The 19,530-nt window shown below is 45.1% G+C and overlaps 1 protein-coding gene across 1 annotated transcript in view; it reads left to right on the top strand.

Moving 5' to 3' along the window:
- Positions 1 to 3,637: 3,637 nt before the first annotated feature.
- GALNT2 (polypeptide N-acetylgalactosaminyltransferase 2) overlaps positions 3,638 to 19,530 on the top strand; it is a 227,465-nt gene continuing 211,572 nt past the window's right edge. Inside the window, exon 1 of the mRNA XM_075531987.1 lies at positions 3,638 to 3,895. Coding sequence (XP_075388102.1) covers positions 3,767 to 3,895 — 129 coding nt within the window. The 5' untranslated portion in view covers positions 3,638 to 3,766. The remainder of the gene's footprint in view (positions 3,896 to 19,530) is intronic.

Genomic DNA, 19,530 nt, shown 5'->3' with positions numbered 1-19,530 from the left:
TAGGTGTACAGAAAAACCTGAAGATCAGAAAGTACCCCCCTCCTTCAAAGTTGGCTCCATTATTAATATTTTGCATCAATGTGATACATTTGTTACAATTGATGAGCAAATGTGGATCCATTACTATGAACTAGAGTTTACATTAGGATTTACTCTGTGTTGTACAGTCCTATGGATACTGGTACATTTTCACAGTCACGGCCTCCTCATTGCATCATATAGAATAGTTATGCTGCCCTTAAAATGCCCTGTGCTTTACCTACCTGTTCACTGTTCTCACCATCTTGCGGAAGCCCTGTCCCCTGGCAAGCGCTGATCTTTTTATGATCTCTATACTGTTTCTATGGAGTTCTGGTGGCATAGTGAGTTATATGTTGGGTTGCTAACCACAAAGTCAGAGTTTCAAAACCACAGCCTCTCTGTAGGAGAAAGATGAGACATTCTATTCTTGTAAAGATTTACAGTCTCAGAAACCAACCAGGGTAGTTCTTCTCTGACCTATGAAGTCACTATGAGTTGGAATCAATTTGATGACAATACGTTGGTATAGTTTTGCCTTTCCCAAAATGATGTTACATAGCTGAAATCTTAAGAGATGTAGCCTTTCCAATCTGGTTTCTTTGAAAACGTGTGTGTGCACGCATGTGTGTATTTTCTGACTCTTTGCATTCCATTTGCATCTGCTATAGGCTCAATACTTGAACAGATTGTCTGTATACAAAAGCATGTCTAGTGCTTTATTTAATCAAGTTTCTTACAAAAGTCTCCACTGTTTCTTATAAAATGTTACATTGTTGCCTTCTTCTGTATGATGTCAGTCAACATTTTTACTCTATTTTTGCTTTGTAATTCTAATAAATAATCTTTTACTGAATTATGTTTTGGAGTTGATAGGCCTGGAAGAAACTTAATATATAAAATGGAAGTTTCTCTTTTTTTTAGACAATTTTCTTGGATCAGTACACATTTTTTTCAATAGGCAATCATCGAGCAAATTAGTCTCAGTTAGTGCACCCAGTGGAGTCACCTAGGAAAGTTCTCTCTGGTCAGTGAATTCTTTTCACAAAAGCAGTTTTGCTTAAGCTTCATTTTTTTTGTGATGGTTGATTTAAGAGAACAGCGTGCAGCTGTGAAATTTTGTTTTCTGTTCAGGAAAAATGGCACAGAAACTGTTGTGATGTTGACACAGCTTTCAAGGATAGTGCTGTGGGAAAAACTCCAGTGTACGAATGGTTTTCTCATTTCAAAAAAAAGGTGAAATGTCTATTGATGACAAATCTCGTTTGTCTGGACATCTGTCAATTTCACAAACGAACAAAAATGTCAACTCTTAGTGCATTTGGAGTTCGTCCCACCAGGTCAGACAGTTGAATATCTTATAATTATTACTTGTTTCTAAGATAATTTTGTCTGTGTTTTCTACTTCTTTTCTGAATTTCATTAACCTAATTGCATTTCTATTTTTGTTATCTATCCTTAGTTGTTTTTTTTTAAAGATCATTTTATTGGGGGCTTTCACAGCTCTTATAACAATCCATACATCAGTTGTATCAAGCATATTTGTACATAATGTTGTCATCATTATTTTCTAAACATTGACATTCTATTTGAGCCCATTATCCTTAGTTTTTATATTTCTAATTAAATTTGATTCTAGTAATTCATGATGTTATGCAGATGTGAGTGTATATATGTGTATACACTTGTGTGAAATGTGTGTGTACATATAGATAATATGTGTCATGATAATTCATTCAATTTGATGTATGGTGTTAAAATTTTCTTCTACTTCAAATGTTTTTCTTTGGCGGGGGGCAGGCAGAGAATTTTCATTAACTGAAATGTTATGATCCACATTTTCATCAGCGGAAACGTTGTGATTAGTTTTTTATTTTGCCGTATCTGTAGTTTCATTGCAATTAGTTTGATTTTTCTGTTAGTAAATGTTTTAAGGGCCAGGGTTTTCTACCAAATTATTTGGGGTGCAAAGGAGAGGCTTTAAGGTAGGAACTGGGAAGATAATTTTCAAGGGAATATTTTTTTTTTGATGAATGAAGTACAGATTGGTCCAAGAGTGTTCTGTTCTCTGTGTAAGTTCAGTGTAGTTTTTAATAGAGATTACCAATACTTGGAAGGAGTTGGGAAGTGTTTGGGAGAGGTTTTTCATTTCTGAGATCTTTGTTTTCCCTTCTTACTTCCTTTTCCCCTTTACTTCCAGACTCCTAAAGGGCATTGACCTCTCTTTTTACCTGATTCCCCACCCATCCCTTGAAGCAAGGCTTCTGAAGGTCTGTAAGCCTCTCTCTTCTCTTTCAAATCTTTTCTCTCCAATAGCCAAGTGACAAGATCTGTATTCATTTTTTTTAATCTTGGTGTTAGACTTTATCTTGGTAGCACCAGTCAAGTCTGTTCTTCCTTTCAGTTCTTAGTAACAATGGAGTAAGCTCTCCTGAAATGGGGTGAGTTTTCCCACCTCTACTTGCGAAGCACAGTAATTTTAAGTACAGTTCATAGCACTCTCTCTCTTAGTATGACTGAAGGCTTTCTGTTTTTGTTAAGGATCTGCGTGGATTTGGATTCAGGCAGCTGCTATTGTTATCTAGATTATCTGAAATCACTTGTATAATATCTAGGCCTAAGTAACACTCATTTCCTTCCAAAATCACTGGAAATTGTGCATGTCACAAAGGCATTTTCAAGGTTAGGTTCTGTTAAGGCTGAATCTGTTTTTTTTTTTTCATCTTTAAAGATTCCTATTTAGCAACAATCTATTTTTCATCTTTAAAGATTCCTACTGAACAACCTCTTCTAAGAGAAAGAATATATATATATATATATATATATAAAGCCTGCTATTACGTGCTATTCGTCCCCTGAAAACATTCTTTTGAAAATTACCTTTTTGCTTCTACATGAAGGTCCCACATCAACCATCCACTCCAACGCAAAATAAAACAAAAACCAACAACAAAAACCAACCAAGTAAATAAAACGAACAGATAGGTTACAAATGTTTTGTTAAAAGATAGTTAACACTGGAAATCGGCAGGAAAGTCGGGGCGGTGATTGGACAACCATAAAACTCTGAGCATCTGGCCAATAAGCGGAAGCTTTTTAAAGGTCCGAGGGCTCAAAGACCCAGGACTTTATCCTGTGTGGACGGGGGAAACGCCTAGGCACCTGTACCACTATGACCGCGACATCGACTGTCCTTGTGAGAGCACGTGCGCGCGCGCCCCTCCGTCCCCGGGCAGCCACCTGTCACTCAGGCACTGAAGCCGGGCGGCGGGCGGGGCGGGGCGGGGCGAGGCGGGTGGGCGGGACCGAAGGGAGGAGCCAGTGGGCGGGGCAGGGCGGGGCGGCGGGAAGCGTTGAGGCCCTCCCGGCAGAGGCCCGGCGTGCTGCAGCCATGGAGACACGGCTCGTCCCCGCCTCCCGGCCCGGCGCCCCAGCCCCCATCTCCACAGCGGATTGGTCGCCCTTTGCTCCCTGACCCGCTCACCGCCTCCAAAGCCGGCAGCTTCCTGCGCGGGCCGCCGCGCCCGCCGGCCGGGGGCGGAGCTCTGCACCCGGCGTCGCCTGGGACAGGCCGCGTCTGCGCCGGCCGAGGGTGCGGAGCCGGACGGCGGGAGGAGGAGCCGCCGCCGCCGCCGCCCCGCCCCGCGCTCCTGCTCGCACCCCCGCCGCCGCTCGCGCCGCTCTCTCCCGGCGGCCGCTCAGGCAGCACTCGGAGCAGCCGGCGGCCGGGCCAGCGGCGGTCGGGAGAATGCGGCGGCGCTCGAGGATGCTGCTCTGCTTCGCCTTCCTCTGGGTACTGGGCATCGCCTACTACATGTACTCAGGGGGCGGATCCACGCTCGCCGGGGGCGCGGGGGGCGCCGGCATCGGCAGGAAGGTGAGTGCGGCCCGGCCCCTAGCGCGTTCGGCCCGGGGTTCGGCACGAGCGGTGTCGCTGACCGGGCCCCTTCCGGATGCTGCCCTGGTCCGCCGGCGCCTCCTCGCTGCGAGCCTGTGAGTTCGTGGCTCTCCATCGCTGCCGCCGCGAACCGTCCTGGAGGCAACGGGACAGCGGGCTGGGTGTCAGCTAGCTTCTCCCGGGAGGAGTCCCACGGTGCCCGCCCCGCGCCGCCACGGGATCTGAAGCTGATCTTCCGAGGTCCGGGGTGCACTCAGACCTCTGCACTCGGGCGTTGCTCCCGGAGAGGGCGGGAGGATGCCGCGCAAGACCGGCGGGGTCCTGGGTGGTGCCTTGCTTTCTGGGCCCCCGGCAGGTTGTCCCTCCTCACTGTGCCCCCGGCAGTCGAAGTTGGTTCTTGGCCGCCCTCCAGAGCCCGGTCCCCTGGTGGAGACCTGTAAAGGGTGGGTTGCCTTTCTAATGCGTCCTGTAGATTTGGAGAGCGCGGTGCAAGTTTTCTTTTCTGCCGTTTTTTTTTTTTTTTTACCAGCAGCTATTGATTCTCTCTAGTTCCTCTCATCTCTCCCCGGAGAGGGTCTGGGTCTCAGCGGCTTCTTTGCCCTTTCCTTTTTGGGGGATGAGGGGGGACAGCGCAGTCGGTGACGAGTAATACGGGCACCCCAGCTTGCTGTAAGTAGAGGGCCGTGGGTTTGCTGTCCCCCAATTTAGGCCTGTCCACGACAAGGACGTTTCTCCTCGGCCAGGGACAGCTGCTGTGACCCGTCCGAGCGCCGGGCTATCCGTGCTAACTTGGTGCCCAGGACTCCACGTCGGCACCGGTAGTCTGGGTCCCCCGTACCTCTTTCTCAGCCCATTTCCTTTTGCTCTGCCGAGGGGAGGTCTCCTTTCTCTGAACGTGTTTTCAGAAAGCTCCGGGGGCCCAGTAGTAGGTCCGTGGGAACAGTGTGGCTTACTAACCATCACAGCAGTACGGAGCTAAAGGGGGATGGGGTGGCGATCTGGGAAGAAATGAAGCGCCTAGAAGCCCGAGCAGTGAGTCCTCTTGCCCGGTTCTCACTGAGAAGGTGTGTCAGACTTTTGACTCTTTCACCTATCCACTGGTGGTGCATGTTGATTTTAATGGCTAATCGGTTTTGAAAGCCGTGTTATCTTTCCCCAAGTCCTGTAACCCTCAGTACTGTGACTCCCCCCCCCCCCCCCCCGTGTCATAGCAAAGCCAGGACTTAATGACTTTGTTAGACTTAAAAGGTTAAAGGATGTGGATCAGGATCCCCTGAATTGCGGATTGGTTTAGAAGTGGTTGATGGCATCCCGAAACAAGCCAAACGGCAATGAATAATTGTGCATTAGCCCTGAAGTCAATCACATCCCCAAATGTCAGTGCCTAGATCCTGCTGGTTAAGAGGTTTCTCTTCTTGGGCTCCTTCCTTCCTTCTTTCCTAACTTCCCTCCCTTTCTCCCTCCCTCCCTCCTTCCTTCTTTCCAAGCCAAAGCTTGCTTGGTTCTTGGTAAATTTCATGGGCTTTTTTTACCTGGAAGGGCAGAAGAGAAGTCTTAACGTGAATGTAATTAACCTGTTTGCATCTTAGTGGACATTATATTAGCTCTCTCCTTTCCTCCTGCCTTTTTTTTAATTGCAGGGAAGCCGTGTGTGTGTGTGTGTGTGTGTGTGTGTGTGTGTGTGTGTGTGTGTATGTGTGTGTGTGTATGTGTACACAAAGTCTGTGTTCTTAAATGGTAAAGGGCAGTGCAGCCTGTGTTTAACTGCATTGTTTTTAAACAAAATCCTCCCCCCCCCAAAAGAAAACCGGGGGTGTGCGTGGCAGGTCTGGATCGTGTGGTGTGAAGGTGGTGCATTGAATGCTCTCTGTCTTACATACACAAGAAAACCAAACAAATAAGCCAGCCTTGGCCTTTCTCTTCGCTTGGTTTGCACCTTGAATTTGTAAGATTAGAAATAGAAACAGCACAGCATTGACATTCTGGGGACCTCATTGATAGGCTTCTGCTTATGAATAGTTTTTGAGGGATCTTCCATGGTGATCGCAGAAGTGTGATTCTTACTTGAAAAGCAAATCCAAACACTGCTTGCTGTGTGGCCTAGTGGTAATAGAAAGGTACAGCGACTGTAGAAAAAAGTAAGGGAAATGAACAATTATACATGGATTGGTGATTTGAGATATTCTATTCTTTCTGTCAATGAACCATAAAATTTAATCCTAGCCCTTAGAATGGTTGAGTGATTTGTGAGTTGAGGAAGAGGTGTGTAAATGCAATAGCTTTTGAAATTGCTGTAGAAGACTCATGAACTTAGTGTGGTAGACCCTGATATAAAGAGATGATGGGGCTCTAAGGCATTCCTGGAGGGGGTGAATAGAATGCTGCTGTCGTGGATTCCTACGCCTATGGGAAAACAGTCTAACCTCTCTTCCGCTGGAATTCTTTGTTTGGAATCAGGGAATTCCAAATATGATTCATCTTTATGATAAAAGGAAATATCTGCTTCACTTAACTTGTAAAGTGTATCTGTAAAAAGATAAAGCGCTACGTATGTAGGGTCAGGGTTTAACTACCAGCTGTGAGTTGGATTGCAAGGTCATCAGTTCCAACCACCAACCGCTCCTTTGGAGAAAGATGAGGTTTCTGCCTCAGGGCAGTTTTACAGCCTCAAGAAACCCATAAGGACGTTCTGGTCTGTCCTCTGGAGTTGCTATGATTTGGAATCGACTTGCTGGCAGAGGTAGGTGGAGTTATACTTCTTTGTTTCATACTGTACATGTCAGACCTCTAGTTCTGTATTCAGTCCATTTCTCTGCATCTTGAGGTTTTTCAGGGGTATCAGGCTTCAGTTGTCAGATTGTCTGGCGGGAACTGGAGTAGTGTTTCTGCTGCTTCATCAGCCCAGCTCCGACTCATCATTGTGTGTCCTGCCTGTGAAATAACTCAGCGCAGAAATGTTATTCTCTGTGCGGCAAACCCAGGAAAGTCACCTCACTTCAGATTTCAGGTTTCCTCAACTAGACAAGAGTGAGTGCCAGCAGGCCTCCCAACTTTGTGCCCCTGCTCCAGTGCTCGGGACTCTTGATGCTGAAGCTCAGAGGAAGTGTGTGTGTGCACAATTAACTTAAGCTTGATAATTGTTTAAAAATGACATTCCATTGATATTTTTATAGACTTTCCTCCATCTTTTTCTGTTTCCCCTTAAATTGATGATTAGCACTTCAAGGATGTCTTTCCTTCAGAGCTTCTTAAATGCTTTAAAATTTTAATCATATTAAACCCCCACCCTCCCCTCCTGGGCCTTGGTCTGTTGGCAGTGGTTTGGAGCTACAAAAGAGAGGGATTTCCATTTAAATGAAGCGCTGCTGGGCAAAGTGAAGCTATTTAGGATAGGAAGGGAAGGGTTCCAGTATGTGAGGAACGACCTCTACCGACATGGTGCTTTAGATGCCCTGTGTCAAGTCTCAACTCCTTGCCTGTGTTCCTCACTCCTTGAGAGATAAATATTAGTTGAAGCATCTAAAGGCCCAAGCAACTTCAGGAGGGCTTTCCCAAGTGATAGAACCTTTCTCAGCTGTGCTGATCATAGCCCCAGGTCTTGAAGTCTCTGCTCTGGGCATTCTAAGGAGGCAAGAAACTTGGGCATAATCTTGTAGGAAAGCATTTGAGGAGGAAGAGACCGGAAGTCATTTGGAGACAGTGAGGGGCTGGAGCATGATAGATGTAAGGGAAACAAGAGGCTCTAAAACTAGAAAGGGGATTTGTGTGTGAGTTCATAGGAAACTCACTTTCTGCCATCAAGTGGATTACGACTCACATCAATCCTATAGGACAGAGTAGAACTGCCCCTGTGGGTTTCTGGATTGTAAGTCTTTCTTCTGCAAAGCATGCTGATGGTTTCTAGCTGCTTACCTGGCCACCAGGTTCCTTTGTAGGACTCTGAGTATGGCTTTTTGAGCTGCATGCTATACATGCCGTGAAGGTAAATGGCAGAAATTCATTTTCTGGCCACAGAATGAGATCTAGCTTTCTACTGCTTTCAGCTTAATGACCTTTATTAATTTACAGAACTCTCTGAGCCTCAGTTTCTTCACTTTGCTGTGGGAGTAATCATTCTTGTGATCATTTTGAGAATTACATGTCATTGGTAGGTGCTGACAAATAGTAAGCATCAAATAAATGGTATCTCAAAACAGCAGCAACAGCAAAACTAATAACCAACAACCAACCAAAATAACAAATCAGACAAAAGCTAAGAAAAGAAATGTCTAAGTAGCAATTTCAACTCATAGTGACCCTACAAGACAACGTGGAATTGCATCTTTGGATTTCTGAGACTATACATCTTTATGGGAGTAGAAAGCCTCATCTTTATCCCAAGTGTTGGCTGGTGGTTTTGAAATCCTGACCTTGAGGTTAGCAGCCCAAGTGTAGCACACTGCACCATCAGAACCAGATATGGTAAATGTTTTTTCTGTTTGTTTTTTGTCTTTCTTTGCACAGTTTTTAAACTATCACCTACGGTATAATTTTAAAGTTTATTTCACTAGTTCATTTGGGAATTATACTATGAACCTTGCTTCCTATTGAGGACAGACTCTAAAAATTCTAGACATTGGTTCTCCTTTGTCCAGATGTTATTTAAGAGTGGGCTTCTCCCTAGTGGGCAGCTAAAAAAAAAATCTCACTGCCATTGAGTCAATTCAGACTCCTAGCGACCTTACAGGCAGGGTAGAACTGCCCCTGTGGGTATCTGAGACCCTAACTAGCCGGGAGTAGAAAGCCTCCTCTTTCTCCCAGAGGGCCTGGGGGTTTCTAACTGCTGACCTGTAGTTAGCAGCCTAACTGTAACCACTATACCACCAGGGCTCCTCCCATAGTGAGCAGCAAGCACAAAAGTGGGAGGAGCTATATGACCTTGGCTGGTGTGGGAAAGGGTTGGAAGGGTTATGGTGGACATCTCCAAGTGTGCCTGGGGGGGCGGGGGCCGGGAGGGAGTCAGGCCTACTGTCCAGGTGTCGCCCTCTTTCCAGATCTTCTGGTCTCCTCCAGCTCTTCCTCCTGTGGTGGCTATAATTACTGTAGTATAGTTGGTCTGAGGTTGAGACAGGGACTACCATGCAGCATCATGGGCTCAGTAGACCTATGAACCTTCAGCCATGAGATGCCAAGGTGGGAGCAGAGGGTCTACACCTTGCCATTCATGATCAGTTTATATTTTAAAGACATTCCATTTAAAATGAGAGTATGAACATGAGACAGAGGGCAGTCGGGGGAAAGAATAAAAACCCAACAACCTTTGTAGTCAGAGAATCTGACAAATAGTACCAATGTAACCTCTTCTCTTTAAAGAAAATGATGCTTCCATTTTTTTTTTGGAGTTATGTTGTGGCTGCCTCCAGGTGTTCAGACATAATGGAAATAGATTGTGACTGACAAACAATAGAAAAATAATGAGTTTTTCTCTTAACCCTCTAGCAAAAATGAAAAAGAAGCTGCTATACCCAGAGTGGGGTCTTGGTGAGTTGAACTAGGGAAGGAGCCAGAAAACACAGTTATAGTTTTTGTGGAGCCTTCAGGCCCCCTGTGGATTTCTCCACTTCAGTCTTTTTTTCATCATTTTACTGGGAGATCTTACAGAGGTCATTCCATAGTGCAGTTACATCAAGCAATGTTGTCCGCTTCAGTCTTTGATGAGCGGCAGGCTTCCTCTTTGGATCAAAGGAAGTCTTTGAAAGGTAGTAAGAAAATAATTTGGGAGTGAGAAAAAAAATTGTGTATCCTTTCTTGTGCCTGACTCTGTTTCCCTGAGCTGTGGTGGGAGGTAAGTCAGATTGAGATGCTAACTTCTTTTGTGTTAAAACAAGGAATCTTGTCCTGCCTAACTTAGCAAAACAAGAAGCAGTTGACTTCAATGTTTAAAATTTTATTCTTTGACTGAATTAATGGTACTGTCAGAATTATCATATGTCCTATAGGGATGATTTATAATGTTCCCCAATAAAATGATAATGGTGTTTGTAAAGTGGACCAGGGACACATATAAACAAACCATAGATATATGAGTGGATTTTGAGCTCATAGTTAATTATAGCCTCAATCCAAGAACAATTAGTTCTTATGACATGACCCTGCTAGACACTTGCCCTCATGAAGCGATCACTGAAGCAAAGACTGGTGAAGAAATCAGATGGTGTCCAGCTCTAAAAGAAGAGGGCCTGGGGTCCTAGAGGCTTATCTTAAAACAGCAGCCATCTAAGTGCGGCGTCTGCTAAACCCACACAGAAGCACGACAGCCTGTTTCATCTAAAGATTGTAATTAATAAAATCCAAAACCAGAAGAGGGAACAGAATTAGAACTATCTGAGCACCACATTTGCAGAGGGCTCTGGATGACAGTGAAAGCCCAAAATTCATTCCCAGGGTTTCCATTTGGATTCAGCCTCCCATGAATTCTCTCTGACCGTTGACCAGAGATGTGAAGTCTTGCTGTCAGACAGAGTGCATTGGAAAGTGTATTGATGTAGATGTAGTTACATTAAAATATTAACACCTTACCATTTGGTCTCCTGTTTGACCCATTTTTAATTTGTTTTAGTTTTTTGCATTTTCTTTCTTTTTTTTTTCAGTTTTATTGGGACATAATCCACACATATACAATCCAATCGATCAGTCATGTTCTGCCTTCTCCTTGATTTAGGCTTTTCTGTTTTAGTTTCTTTATATTTGAAAATTAGGTAGGTAAATCTATAGAGATAGTAACTGTATTGATTAATAATTTCTTAAGAGTTATAGCAGGGTAGGTTGGGGGGTGGGAAGGAGAGCAATTAATGAGTACAAGAAAAAAAGAGAATGTTCTAAAATTGATTGTGGTGATGACTGCACAACTCTTTGAGATGTTCAAGCCACTGAATTGAGTGCTGTGTCAATTATTTGTCAGCAACATTGTTAAAATGAAAAACAAATGAAGAAGCAGTTGACTTAGTGGAAACCAGTGAGTGACTGGTGAGACTGGGTACAGATGGAGTGTACTGTGCCATTCTAGGTGAAATGCTGGGAAGGAGTTAGGTAATTTCTGGGAAAACCAGTGAAGTCTGACAGCCAAAGCTGGTCAAGCCCACTCCCCCTTTGTCTGCCTATTCTGGGCTTTGCGTCACCCCTGAGATTCCCATGAGCCCAGCTGGCTGCTCTATTTGGACAGCTTGAGGCTGAGATGTGGGGGCAGGATGAATAACCAGATGGAACTATGCCGTGCAGATTACAGTAGTGAACACTTGCATACTAGTCGTTGAATAACCTGCCTCTCTCTCTAGTGCCAACTGGTAGCATAGTGGTTACAAATTGGGCTCTGAACCGCAAGCTCAACAGTTGGAAACTACCAGCTGCTCCTCGGGAGAAAGATCGGGCTTCCAACTGCTGTCCAGAGTTACAGTCTCGGAAACTCACAGGGGCAATTCTGCCCTGCCCTACAGGGTCGTTATGAAGTGGCATGGAGTTGAGGGGAGCTTGTTTTTTGTTGTTGTTTTGTTTCTCTAGTGTCGGGTTCCACCCTTCCCCCAGAGTACCCCCCTCCCCACTGCCCCCAGCAACCCAATCTTCTTTGGGATCCTTTCCTCAGGGTCAACAACTAAAAGGTTGAAACCTACCACTGCAGGGGGCTCCAGGAACCCTGCTTTAGTGCCCATGTATGGTTGTTGAACATTTCGAGGCTCACTCCTGTACATGGGCCGCTTCGTCTGAACCAGGGCTCACCTAGCCTGAAAGATGACTTTCCTACCTGCCTGAGTCTAGTACTTTGTTGGGGTTGGGAATCCACATTCTACTTTTGTAGTCTTTCCTCTAGATCTCTTTTTGTTATGGTTTCTTAGGAAGGACCTCTTGACTCTTCCATAAACCAATTCTTGGATAGGTTCCAGGATAGATCCTGCCAGACAAAGCATTTTCTCCATTGAGACTCAGACTGGAAGGAGCACATCAGTAGACAGCGACCTTTTGACCTTGGACCTTGACTTTGCTTTCTTAATCAGTGTGAGGACTTCCAGACCTGTGGCCGTGTGCTTGCCTTTAAGGATTAACCTTGAATGTGAAGGTACCAGGAATGTATACTTTTGGCTTATTGGTCCAGTCTAGAAAGCCTCCCAGAACTTTCTCCTTTGTAGACTTTGCGGTTTCTAGGAAATAAAGAAACCTGGCCTAAGGCACTGTTGAGCCCTTCCCTAGTGGAACACCCTCTCCCTTCCTGGTGTTAATCCCCAACTCAGATTTTTCCCACGCCCTGGGCAGGTGAATCTGTGAAACTGCTTTTAGCTGCTGCGGCTCTGTGGACACCTTGGCACTTTGCATTTAGCCTCACACAGTGTGCCTGGTCTTAGGAGCATGTGCCAGCTTTCTGCAGCTTGGCTCCTTCACACACAAAAATACCAAACTCACTGTCATCAAGTCCGTTAGAACTGAGAGCAACCCTATTTCTACAGGGGTAAAAATACCCCTGTGCGTTTCTGAGGCTGTAGCTATTTTCAGGAATAGGAAGCCTGGTGGTCTTTGAGCTGCTGACCTTGTGGTTAGCAGCCTAACTCGAAACTGCCTACACCACCATGGTTCCTTTGGGTTCCTTGGCCTGCTGCAATGTAGATGGCAATGATTCATCAGAGTTGGACTAAAGCAAATTAACACACAACGCCCTAAACCCAAGAGACCGCCGTCTAATTTCACTCTACTGCTTTAGTGAAAAAGCGTTCACAGACTGGGGTTCTGAGAGTCCCCTTCCTTCCAGAGGCCTGCTATATAACCCAGTATGTGGCGCAGGGGCTGCCTGGCCTGGGGAGCTGCTCCATTTTTGCCTCCCTCCCAGCGGCACTGCCCATGGGACACTCATATCGCCTCTAGGTTAGTCCTGCTCTTCCCACCTGGCCCTGCCCCAGCTGTCCTTTTTCTTCATAGGCTTCTTTGAGAAAGGGGGTTACTGGAAGGATGTTGGTAGAGAATTTCTAGAACCCAGATCAGACTGTATGATTTGGCCAGGACAAGAGTACTTGGGGGACGGTGGTTGCACTTGTTCAGGGTTTTTAAAATTTCACCACTACTGAGATTTTAGGCTGCGCAGTTCACAGTTCTTTTTTTGTGGTTTGGTTTCTTTTACTAGAGAGTGTTAGCAGCACCCCAGGCTTCCCCTAGACACTAGCAACACTCCTGTGTCTAATTATGATACCAAACATGTCTCTGGGAGCAGGGGAGAAGAACCACTGCTGTAGCCCCTGCTAACTTCGCCTCCATTTGGTTTGTTGCCAGCCTTGCGGTTTGGCCTTCACAGAGGGGTCTGAGGTGGTCACCCACGAGAGGGCCAACATGAACTGTTACACACACAGCACCCGCTGAGTGTCAGGTCCAGTTTTAAATGCTTTATGGAGACGAGCTCAGGTACTCCTCAGAACACCTGTTTTTCCTTCCCCATTTTATAGATGGAGAAACTCAGCCCAGAAAGGTTAGGCCACTTGCTCAGGGTCACAGAGCTAGTTGGCCGCCTGGCGAGAGAAGGGCACACACAGCAGGAGAGATTTGCAGGGACCTTGGGGCAGTATCACATGCCTGGAGCCTGGGGCCTGAGGGTGTGGGAAGGTGGGCTGCTCTCTCCCTTCAGTTCCAGGTCCTTGTCCCTGCTGCGTCCTGTTGAATGTCCTTGCTGTGCTTTCCTCATTCCTACCTTTGACTCCATGCACTACTTTGTGTGTACCTGCCCTCTGACGCCGCCGTTACTGAAGATGGCACTGCCGAAGCAATTTCTCTCGCAGGAGCAGAACTAAAAATCGACTCTTGCCCTTTTTATCATTCTTCCACAATTTAACGATATCTGCTTAGGTATTTGGGGACCAAGTGGGGACAGAAATGAAATTTCCTGTCTTCTGGCACTTGCGTTCTAGTTCGGGGAAGGGCGGCGGTAACCCTTAAGATAAGTAGATGATCCAATGTGATAGAGGGTAGGGAATGCTTTGGGGACAATGACCAAGGCAAGGGAACTAGAGAGTACGTGGGAGAACTTGGGGGTGAAGGGGATGGGCAGATGACAGAATTAATTTGGTGGTCACGCTACTTAAGCCAGTTCTTTTTCATAAAGGGTGTTGTCTTTATATATGGCTCAGTGGTAGCGTCCCTCCATCACATGGAATTCCTGGCTCTTCTGTTCTTTATTCATGAAGACTCTTGGGTGACTTCTGTACACGTCCTCGTTAAAATGTTATGCGAGCCCACACTCTCTCCTGTTGTAGACCTGGGACTGCTTTAGGTGCCTGGAGCTTAATTTGATAACTGATTCTGTGTATTGAGTTCATGGACCACTCTCATTTCTTCGTTTTGATCTGCTCTCAAGCGGCACTTGGGTTGGGTAGGCCACCCCCTGTTAGGCACACATTAGATCACATTGCACACTTGACAGGTGCCTTCCATGCACACTATCACTTAATGAGGAATTCTCACTGGGGCACAACTGCTCAGGCACCGGGATTGCCACTGTGATGTAATAATAGAGGGATTGTTAATTTATGCTTGTGAGAAACCATAGGTCATAGATACCTGAACCTGGTATTTATGGAAGTTTTGCTTTGCAAGATGGGCAAAGTAGAGGCTCAGTGGTGGAAAATGAAATGAAGACCCAAAAACTCCTTGATACTTTAGGCCAGGAGTCCGGTGATGTAGTGGTTATGCATTGGGCTGCTAACCACAAGACCAGCAGTTTATAACCACCAGCCGCTCTGTGAAAGAAAGATGAGGCTTTTTCCTACTGTAAAATCAGTTACCAGGCATCAAAGAACAAAAAATCATATCATTGACTGCATACCTCCATGATAGGATCGCTGAAGACAAATGGGTGCATAAGCAAATGTGGTGAAGAAAGCTGATGGTGCCCGGCTATCAAAAGAGATAGTGTCTGGGGTCTTAAAGGCTTGAAGGTGAACAAGCGACCATCTAGCTCAGAAGCAAATAAGCCCACATGGAAGAAGCACAACGGCCAGTGCGATCACGAGGTGCCCAAGGGACCAGGTATAAGGCATCATGCAAAAAAAAAAAGATATAAGTGTGTGTATGTATGTGTATATATGTGTATATGTATATATGTATGTGTATATATGTATATATATATCATATTAAATGAAGGGGGAAGTGCAGAGTGGAGACCCAAGGCCCAAGTGTCGGCCAATGGAGATCCCCTCATAGAGGGGTTTAGGAGAGGAGATGGGTTAATTAGGGTGTGAGGTAGTATCGATGAAGAACACAGCTTTCCCCCAGATCCTGGATGCTTCCTCCCCCCAACTACCATGATCCGAATTCTACCTTGCAGGGCTGGATAGGACAGAGGCTGTACACTGGTACATATGAGGGTTGGAGGTACAGGGAATCCAGGGTGGATGATACCTTCAGGACCAAGGGTGTGAGGGACGATGCTGGGAGAGTGGAGGGTGAGTGGGTTGGAAAGAGGGAACTGATTACAAGGATCCACATGTGATCTCTTCCCTGGGAGAGGGACAGCAGAGAAGGGGGGGAGACTCCGGATAGGGCAAGATATGACAAAATAACGAGGTATAAATTACCAAGGGCATATGAGGGAGGGGGGAATGGGGAGGGAGGGGGGGAAAAAAAAAGAGGACCTGATGCAAGGGGCTTAAGTGGAGAGCAAATGCCTTGAGAATGATTGGGGCAGGGAATGTATGGATGTGCTTTATACAATTGATGGATGTATATGTATGGATTGTGGTAAGAGTTGTTTGAGTCCCTAATAAAATGTAAAAGAAGAAAAGAGAAAAAATAATTAGGGCAAAAAATGTACAGATGTGCTTTATACAATTGATGTATGTATATGTATGAACTGTGAAAAGAATTGTATCAGCCCCAATAAATTGTTAAAATTAAAAAAAAAATTAAAAAAAAAAAGAGCTACACTCTTGGGAACCCACAGGGCAGTTCTTCCCTGTCCTGTGAGACTCTCTGAGTCAGAACGAACTGTGTAGCAGTGAGTTTGGTTTTAGCCATTTAGGGAGGTACACTAGTGATTACTGGGTGCTGGAATTCTTTCCTTCTCTATGGGAGGCCAGGGTTTGAGTGCCAGCCAATGTACCTCATGTACCTCACAACTTGTTGGTCATTGGATATGTGTGTTGCTGGAATGCTGAACAAGCTTTCAGACTCAGAACACTAGGGAGAAAGGCCTGGTGATTTCCTTGTGAAACTAAGATGTGAAAACCTTCTGGATCACAGTGGTCCAGTCCACAACTGATCGTAAGGGAGGTGCGGAACCAGGCCACCTTTTGCTCCATGGAAGAGTTGTCATGAGTTGGGATCATTCGGCAGCAGCTAACACCAACCTCGTTCCTCAAGGTGGGAGCATCCGGCTGTTTTTGTAGAAGCCGTTGGCATATATATATATATATATATATATATATATATATATATATATATATATATATATATATATATATATATATATATATATATATATATATGCTCATCAGCTGCTCTGTAGGGTTGGATAGCGTGTCTACCGTGGCTGGAGAGAATACACAAGTTTATGAACTGCAAACGTAACAGCAGCTTCTGTGTTTCTGCTGCTGAGTCTGGTCCTGGGAATGAACACTTTCGTTTTCTGAAAAGAGTGCATCTCTAGAATGATGACACCCTTTAAATTAAAGGTTGGTCTTCTTAGTTACGCTGACCAATGAGAACTTGAGGGCCTGCTACAAATGAAGGGTCTGCGTTTTGCTGCTGCTCATAAATGAAGCACTCTGTTATTAGCACTCTGGATTTCGTCAAATGGGGATGATGCTTGCCGTTGGGATTTATATAGCTATCTTGTGTGGTGAGCTACTTGGTCCATTGTGGGATACCGTGAAATCTGGTTATTCCTCAGATTAGGGCTTACTACCTATTGGTCTATATGCCCTGTGACCTTCAGAAGCCTTCTCTTTCCCAACTTTCTTTTTCTAACTCTACATATCATGGAGGAGCCCTGGTGGTATGGTGGTTACTCGTTGGGCTGACATCTGAAATGTCAGCAGTTTGAAACCTCCAGCCACTCTGCAGGAGGAATACAGGGCTTACTGCTTTTGTAAAACGTAGTCCAGCAGTACAGTGAGAGCCTTGGCAACTCACAGGCGCAGTTTTGCTCTGCCCTATGGGGTGACCATTGGCTGCCATCGACTTGATGGCCGGGAGTTTGCCTTGCCTGTCTCCCCATCTCCCACCCCTGTGCCTCACGATTTGTCATCCCTTCTCACTTTTGATTTGTCTTTCTTGGTTACTTTTTGGTGATCACTGATCCTCTCCTCTCTCAGGAGTATCCCCGTTTTCTAAAACCCGGCATGAGGGTGTCGGTACTTGCCGAGCACTCTGTTATTTTATGTACCACTTGGAAAGAAATAAAACACTGCCAATTGAATTGTGACACCATGCTTTCTTCTTAGTTAGCAGTTTTATTTTCTACTTATTGAAAAACTCTTTGAGACTTAATTAGACATAGATTTTTCTACATATCACTCTGTGATTACATAAAAAGGAAAATATGAGTGAAATAAACTGAGTATGGTGTCCCTAAAACATTTTTAGAGTCCTACCATTCTGAGTCGTCTTTAGGTGCCGGTGTTTTTCTCAAACAGTGTCATTCTCTGTGCTAAGAGTGTTGGTGATACAGTGTTTCTGAAGAAATCCATAAAAGTATTAAGCACCATTGATTCTGGACTTTTAAGACAGTTTGGCATTTATGGAGCTAACCTACTATTGAGTCTTCTGAGAATTTTGCCTAAGTCTCTAGTACCCCATTTCCTTCATTCCTGTTCCACAGTGATGTGATTTGTAGGAGGGAAAAGTGCTCTGTTGTTTCTGGATTTTCTTCCAAGTCACTGACCTGGGCTCTACATTGCTGTGTCAGCATGTTGGCTTACTTTAAACATGCTGATCATAATAGGTATATTCTTTTACCAGGCCAACAATAGTTGACGTCGTTGGTAATAAGATGCACCCCAATTTTAGATGATTAAATATGAAAAAGGTGCATCTTATATTCAGTTACATGGAGAAATGAGATCTTCTAAATGCTCTGACATGCACGAACCTTGAAAACATTGTGCTGAGTGAAGTAAGTCAGGTACAAAAGGATAAATTCTGTGTGATCCCACATATATGAAACAAACAAGTTATTATGTGTAAAAGTTACGGTTTGGGTGCTAGCATTTTGACTCTGTTTTTAGTCCTTCTATTAGCGATACAAACTAAAGTATTTGTAGGTGAATTGATATCCTGGGTGGGAGTGGAGGGGTGATAAATTATGATGGAACAAATTTGGTCAAACGTGTTGAGCATGAGGTTCGTTATACTATTTTATTTTGTGTATTATGAAAATTTCATGGTAAAACTATTTAAATTTACAAATGTATATAACTTAAATTAGCAAACCAGTTGAACACTAGGGGATTTATTAAAAAATACAGCTTTAAAGGGTCGTGACCAGCCAGGTGAGTATAGATGTAAGTCAGATTCTTATAACTTGTAATTTGAGAATACTCATTCATAATTATTTCCAAAGGATGCTTTAGTGGTTGCATTAGATCTTGAATCCACCTGTATCATTAGAGAAATATTCTAATATTGTGAAAGCCTCATATTTGCATCGTGTTTTCAGTGAGGCATTTTGGTAACCATACAATCTGTGTGTTTTCAATAATAAGGTGTACTTCCTGGTGCTTCAGACGTATGTCTGCTTTGTCGCAGAGATGCCTGGAGTTCACTGGGCCGCTGCTCACTTATCTCTCTCTTCTGCAGGGATTGTCTGACTGAGGGGCCCCAAAGTTATTAACTTGCCCATGGAATGGCAGAGTTGGGGCTAGGCTTTTCATCATTCCCACCACCATAGCACCGGTGACGCTGCGCATCAGAGGGAGCCGTGCTGACCCGAGAGTTGTGGTCTCTCTTTGTCCCTGAAGCATCCTCAGGCTAGAAATGGCAGGCTTCTTATGTGCTGATGCAGTGTTGCAGCTCGAGGCCGAAAGGTGCTGATTACATGGGCTGGTGATCCTCCACTTCACCTTTTCTACAAACTGCTTGGATGAGCAAGACGTTGGGATGGGAGTGGGAGGGTATAATTTTGGCTATTGGGTGGTCTGCTTCCCAGGCCTGAGGCCTAGCATCATGCAAAGGGCCATCTAGGTCTCAGAAGTGGGCTCCTCAAGACAGCTGGGCTCATGTGGGACACCCCTGGCTGAGGGCTTGCTGAGGCTCATGCTCTCTCTTAACTGCTTTTTGTTCATTTAAAAAAGCAGTGGTGGCGGCCTGCCCATGTGCACCAGGATCGCATGGGAGTCACTGACCATTTAGAAAGAGGAGCTGGCTGTTTTTTGTTTCATAAGCAAAGGCATACACGCTTCTCCCAGCTCTGGGGGTGATTCTGATTTGGCAGGTGTCATTATTGGGGTGTTTGTATCTACAAGATGAGGTTTAAAGAGGTTTCTTCCCCACCCAATGATGTAGAGCAGACGGTGTCATGGTGCCAGCATTGGCCCCCCAAAGACCATGTCTCTTCTTATACGTCTAGTTTTTAGGCCAGTGTGGAGTGAAGTGTGGGTTTTCATCAACTG

Source organism: Tenrec ecaudatus, chromosome 1 (assembly GCF_050624435.1).
Source record: "Tenrec ecaudatus isolate mTenEca1 chromosome 1, mTenEca1.hap1, whole genome shotgun sequence".
NCBI lineage: Eukaryota > Metazoa > Chordata > Mammalia > Afrosoricida > Tenrecidae > Tenrec > Tenrec ecaudatus.
Note: the sequence above shows the minus strand (reverse complement) of the source record. Positions and strands in the feature narration are given on the sequence as shown.